Source organism: Nematolebias whitei, chromosome 22 (assembly GCF_014905685.2).
Source record: "Nematolebias whitei isolate Nwh7 chromosome 22, NemWhi1, whole genome shotgun sequence".
Classification (NCBI taxonomy): Eukaryota; Metazoa; Chordata; class Actinopteri; order Cyprinodontiformes; family Rivulidae; genus Nematolebias; species Nematolebias whitei.
The window spans coordinates 1,442,243-1,447,929 of NC_056519.1; the positions used below are offsets into that span (position 1 = coordinate 1,442,243).

At 46.6% G+C, this 5,687-nt stretch overlaps 3 protein-coding genes across 3 annotated transcripts in view; 1 reads left to right on the forward strand and 2 right to left on the reverse strand.

Annotated features, from left to right (window-relative positions):
• Window positions 1–1,842: 1,842 nt before the first annotated feature.
• atp6v1f (ATPase H+ transporting V1 subunit F) lies at window positions 1,843–3,090 on the reverse strand. The gene is made up of 2 exons (XM_037695730.1): window positions 2,879–3,090; window positions 1,843–2,182 (listed from the first exon to the last, which is right to left on the reverse strand). Exons 1-2 carry the CDS (start codon window positions 3,034–3,036, stop codon window positions 1,981–1,983), a joined length of 360 nt encoding a protein of 119 aa, XP_037551658.1. The 5' UTR covers window positions 3,037–3,090; the 3' UTR covers window positions 1,843–1,980.
• A 17-nt stretch (window positions 3,091–3,107) lies between these two features.
• lamtor4 (late endosomal/lysosomal adaptor, MAPK and MTOR activator 4) lies at window positions 3,108–4,808 on the forward strand. The gene is made up of 4 exons (XM_037695734.1): window positions 3,108–3,176; window positions 3,290–3,373; window positions 4,072–4,189; window positions 4,625–4,808. The coding sequence occupies exons 1-4, from the start codon at window positions 3,174–3,176 to the stop codon at window positions 4,720–4,722; spliced, it is 303 nt and encodes a 100-aa protein (XP_037551662.1). The 5' UTR covers window positions 3,108–3,173; the 3' UTR covers window positions 4,723–4,808.
• LOC119428089 (ADP-ribosylation factor 4) overlaps window positions 4,805–5,687 on the reverse strand; it is a 5,776-nt gene continuing 4,893 nt past the window's right edge. The window contains exon 6 of the mRNA XM_037695733.1: window positions 4,805–5,293. Within this exon, the coding sequence (XP_037551661.1) occupies window positions 5,207–5,293 (87 nt within the window). The 3' untranslated portion in view covers window positions 4,805–5,206. The remainder of the gene's footprint in view (window positions 5,294–5,687) is intronic.

The following is a 5,687-nucleotide window of genomic DNA, read 5'->3' on the forward strand; positions in this document are numbered from 1 at the left end:
AGGTGTGTAAAGTTCTGCACCCACAGTCTGTGAGTGAACTAGTGCAGAGACTCGTCCACCTGCACTCAGGTGACCTGAAGGTCTACAGAACCTTCAGAGTAGAACCAACCTGGATTCCAGCGTGTGGTTCTGGTTCTGGTCCAGGTCCAGGGTTCGGGAAAACTCCAGCCTAAGACACAGAAACACAAAGAAAGTCGCGACACTGATCTGAGGACAGACAATTCACCTTGTCCATTCAGAACCTCCAAACCGGGTCACATGTTTCAGAACATTTGGAACAAATAATTCAATTCACTTCAATTCAGTTTATTTCTTTAGCTCCAAGTCACAACAGAATCACCGCAGGCACTGAACAGAAACCTTCATCTATAAAATAATAATTGAACAGAAACCTTCATCTATAAAATAATAATTGAACAGAAACATTCATGTATAAAATAATAATTGAACAGAAACATTCATCTATAAAATAATAATTTAACAGAAACATTCAAATATAAAATAATAATTGAACAGAAACATTCATGTATAAAATAATAATTGAACAGAAACATTCATGTATAAAATAATAATTGAACATTATTTATCTGAGGAGCAGCTTTGAGTTTAACTCCATCACTGAACTCTCATGTTGAACAAGCATGAAGGCGACAGTGGAAAGAAAAACTCCCTCATGAGGAAGAAACCTTTAGCAGAACCAGGATCAGGACAAGAGGACCATCTGCTTCAACCGGCTGGGTTTGGTAGGAATAGATACACAATGGCAGGTCAAGAATCACATGTTAAGATAGAAATAGTATCAAATGAAACTATTCAGTTTTAACAATTCATTTAAGGACATGAGGTCAATTTGTCCTCTAGTAGTCTAAGTCTATAGCAGCATAACAAGCCAACCCTAACTATAGGATTTATCAAAAAGGAAAGTCTTAATCCCAGTCTTAAACTGGACAATGTGTCAGCCTCATGGACAGAAACTGGAAGTTGGTTCCACAAGAGAGGAGCCTGAGAACTGGAAGATCTTCCTCACATTCTGCTGCTGGAAACTCTAGGAACCACAAGTAAACCTGCAGTCTGTGCTCACCAGGTGGAGTTGGTCTCCTCGCTCTTCATCGGGTCGGGACTCGTTGGATTCGGCTCGCCAGGTCTGCACACAGGAAACCAACATGAAGTCCTCAGAACCACCCACCTTCACACCTGGAGGTCCAAACTCACCTGGAGGTCTGAGTTGGAGCAGAGAGGGGCCCGGCAGAGACGCAGGCCACCATCATCATTATTATCATCATCGTCGTCATGGTGGGAAGACTTCACCTTCTGATGGAGCTCAGACTCACTGGAGGCTTTTATAGCCCCATCTGATCCCAGGTCTGTTGACAGATCAGAATCAGTGTTTTCTGTCCTCGGCTGATGGTCAGCCGAACGTCAGCCGAAGGTCTGCCGATGACTGATGGTTGGACCAGAACCTCCTCCTGCTCATTTAACATCAAACACAAACTGGGTTCAGGTGTCCAAGGAAGAAGCTCCGCCTCCGACAGCCACACCCTGAAGCAGCTGCCCACATGGACGATACAAATGTCTTCTGGAGACAGAACGCTTGTTTGAAGGAGACAACACGAGGCTTCCAGCGCTGAACGCCCGGCACGGTGGTGGGAGCACCAAGAGGAGGACTGCCTCCAAACTCTTCAGCTTCACCTCAGATCAGCAGCTAAACCGATGGTCCCCAAAGTGAGGGTCCAGGCCCCACTGTGGGTCCTGAAACATCAAGTCCGGGACGCACGCACAAATACAAACCGAAGCAAAACTGAATTTCACAACATTTTTATTTCATTAAACAACTTTTTATAATTTAAGACACAAGGAACAAACACTGACAGGGCAGAAGAGCTGAGGGGGCGGAGCCTAAAAGGTGACAGCTGAACATTGACTTCCTGGAAAACATCGAGTGACTGGAGCAACACGTCAACACACGAGATCTTCGGCTGCTCATCGGAAGTCTTCGGCTGAGAACATGCCCTTGGCGCGGCGCAGGATGGAGTCCTTGGACGCGTCGTACGGGTGCTCCTTGGACGGGATCTCCAGGACGGCGGGGATGGACTGCATGTGGGCGTCGATGGCGTGGCGAATCATCTCAGCGATGAACTGATTGATCAGGATGATGGCGATGTCACTCCGAGCCAAGAAGCTCCTGCAGAGAGCGAGACCTTCAGCTCCAAACAAACTTCTTCTTCAACAATTTCATTTTTGCCATTTACACTTTTGGTTTATTCCAAAGATAATGTTTATTTATGAAAACCTGAGGAGTTTGGATTTAATAAATTCATTAAACGTATAAAATGACAACTGTTGTTTCTTAAAAATATATTCAGATTATTTTTCTCAGCTGATTAAACATCACTTTAACTATAGATTTAATAAAAACTAATTATAGCTTGGGTGGAAAACTTTTATCAGCTTCTGGACTCCATGAGCATCTAAAAACACGAAAATAATGAACGGAGTCTGGTTCGGTCACAGAAGGAACAAACCCTCAGGATTTCATTAAACTGTTAACGCAGTGAAGCTTAATCAAATGAATTTTGAACGGAGTCTGGTTCGTGCACAGGGGCCTAACGGGCTCAAACAAACCACACCAGACTCCATTCAGGTTTTTGTTAATTTACCTCGAATAAGCAGGAGATTACTCGAACGCGTCAACGCTTAAAACAGAAGATTTTTGCACGAAGTCTGGTTAAGTGACAGAAGAACTGCCGGACCCAAACGAACCACACAGATTACTTCAGATTTTGACCGTTTGTCCGAGGATCAACCTTAGTGTCAGTGGATTGTTAAAACAGGTGATTTTTGAACGGAGTCTGGTGTGTCTGCGGGCGCTCGGCCTTACTTGAACGTCTCCTCGATCTCCGTGATGCTCGTGTCCTTCTCCACCACCAAGAAGTTCGGCTTCCGGTTCTTGTTCAGCTCTCCGATCCCGCCGAGCAGGAAGCCCGTGCAGGTGTCCTCGTCGCCGATGACAGCGATCAGTTTTCCTCGGCCCGCCATCCCGGAGCTGCTCGGTTCGGTCCGGATCAATCGGTCATATGAGCTGTTGCGTCATCGCGGTCACGTGGTGAGTCACGCGGACAGAAAAACCCGGAAGTAAGCTGCAGTTTGTGGAAACAGCAGCGGCAGAAAACAAAATGGTGAGTTTTCAAAGTTCTCTTAAGTTTTAATGTTTATTTAACGAGGGACGTTCACGGAAGCTCGGAGTTTCCAGACGCGTGTTAGCTTCAGGGGCTCCTGGTTTGTGTTTCAGACGACGGCGGCGCTGACGGCGGGTCTGGACCGGATCCCGGACCAGCTCGGGTACCTGGTGATCAGTGAGGACGGAGTTCTGGCCGTGAGTGTTAAAAACACACCGAGGTTCTGATCATTTCTGGACCGAACCGTGTTCAGGCAGTGAAACTGTTGTACGGAGAGAGATAAGGGCCAAAATTCACCCCTGCGCGTCCACAGACAATAGTTTAAAGTTTTAAAAAGTAAATGTTTGATCTAATGTTCAGCTGCACGTTTCCCTGCAGAGGAAACCTGATCTTCAGCTGGGATCAGTAAATCCTTTAAAAACACATTAACTGCGTTTTTTAATTAAACTTTTTAAAATAATGAACCTGATTCAAAATGGCCGCCACCAGCAGCTTTGATTCAATCAGCATCTGAGACATTAAAGTTCAGCATGGTAGTATCTGAGAGTCGCCCTCACACGGAGGCCGTTTAAACGCCTCCTCCAAATAAAGTTTACATTTAATGAGGAAATGAAACGTTAAATTAATAATGTCATCACCGTTTGTTCCCACACAGTGATGACATGAGTTCTCTGCATTTAACCCATCACACCTGAGATTCACCCAGGTGGAGCAGTGGGCAGCTATGTGAGTGCCGGGGAGCAATTAGGGATTGGGTGTCCTGCTCAGAGACACCAGGACATGGGGGAATGGCTGGGAGTTGAACCGTGACTTTCTGGGCCCCATGATGGCACTAATGGCTCTCCGTACACTGACGGTTCTAGACTGGAACTCTGACAGAACCGGTCCCGTTCAGTCTGCAGGTGAGCTGGAGAACGACGAGCACACAGCCGGAGTCATCATGCAGATGGTTCGGACCGCCTGTCGCTTCAGGTCGTCAGGATCGGCCGACGCCCCCTTCAAGCGCATGTCAGGTAACCATACACCCCCTTCAAGCGCATGTCAGGTAACCATACACCCCCTTCAAGCGCATGTCAGGTAACCATACACCTGCCGGAGCTTTGGTTCCGGCGGGTTCCGATCCAAAAATCAGTTTGAATCAAGAACATGAACCAGTTGTTGCCTGCATGTTTTCCTGTTTGGAGGTTCTTCAGCTGACATTCAGCCACTTTTACCGTTCGGCTCATTCAGGACTTAAAACTTGAACAAAAAATAACTTTTACTGAAATGAGATTTTCTTCACTGTTTTAAACTTTAGCCATTTTGCTCATTTTAGCTACTTTTATCTCTGAGCAGATTTGAGCGTTCAGCTTGTTGTTGCTTTTCACGTCACGAACTTCATCTTCAGCGTTAGTTCTGACGCAGACGTCCTCCGTCCAGAACCAGCTGACCCGTGCGTTTCTCCGCAGTGATCCTGGACGACTTCGTTTACGTGGCGACCATCTCGGGTCAGAAGGTGTTCGTGGTGAAACGCCAGAACCACCAGCACCAACCGGTCAACGTGTAGAGGGGGCGGAGCTTGTTTTTGTTTACGCTGTCTGTAAATAAAGTGTCTGAACATCCTGAACAGAAACAATAAAAGTCCAAACGTGAGAAGAAAAAAACCTTTATTGCATCACGGTCGTCTTCTTCTTCACATTAATAAGGAATGAGAGGCCGTCAGGTCCGGCTCTGTGGAATGAGTCATCACATGACCAGGTAACCGCACCCACCTGTCATAAGCCCCGCCCTTTCACCCCCCTCCCTACAACGTCCTGTCACATGATCTGGAGTTAAAACATGCGGATTAAAAAGAATAGATCAACACCTGCAGAAGACCAGAAGAGGAGGATGATGGGAAACCAGGTGAGCTCAGAGTCCATGACATCACTTCCTGCTGCAGACAAGTTTATAATTTATAAAAAACAAAAAAAACAAAACAGAAACAGTCTTGTGATAAGCTCCGCCCCCTCCTCAGTTTGGACACTGACACCAGCTTCCTGTCAGGTGGTCTAACGCTTCGACAACTCGTTGGACAGCCAGTCCAGACCCTCGTACAGACCGGTACCCTGGGTGGCACAGGTGGCCTGGACGTGCCACTAAAACAAACAAACAAACAAACAAACAAACAACAACAGGTGAGTTACCTGCAGCCTCAGACACACGTCTGTCTGAGAATTACTTTGTCTTTAAGGTTTGAGGGTTTGACCCTCTGCTGCTCAGCGTGTGACAGGATTTAGAGCTGGGCCACAATTAATGTGCTGGATGAGCAGCCGCGCACGTCTGACTGCACGTGGACCGGCCGTTTGAAAGAGTTCAAGTTCAGTCAAGCTTCAGATGGATCACTGCCAGCGACACACCTGAAGCCCAACTGGACTCAGCTGCTGCGCAGCCGACGACCGTTAATAACTGTAATAGGTATGCTATCATAATGATGGGTATGCTGTCATAATGATGGGTATGCTGTCATAATGATGGGTATGCTGTCATAAT

Excerpts from the sequence above, each read along its gene's own strand:
- atp6v1f (XM_037695730.1), bottom strand. The coding sequence starts at position 3,036 with ATGGCGGGCCGAGGAAAACTGATCGCTGTCATCGGCGACGAGGACACC. Across the intron at positions 2,183-2,878 it reads GAGATCGAGGAGACGTTCAA|GAGCTTCTTGGCTCGGAGTG; the intron begins GTAAGGCCGAGC and ends CGCTCTCTGCAG.
- lamtor4 (XM_037695734.1), top strand. Across the intron at positions 3,374-4,071 it reads GTGAGGACGGAGTTCTGGCC|TCTGCAGGTGAGCTGGAGAA; the intron begins GTGAGTGTTAAA and ends GGTCCCGTTCAG. Across the intron at positions 4,190-4,624 it reads CCCCTTCAAGCGCATGTCAG|TGATCCTGGACGACTTCGTT; the intron begins GTAACCATACAC and ends GTTTCTCCGCAG.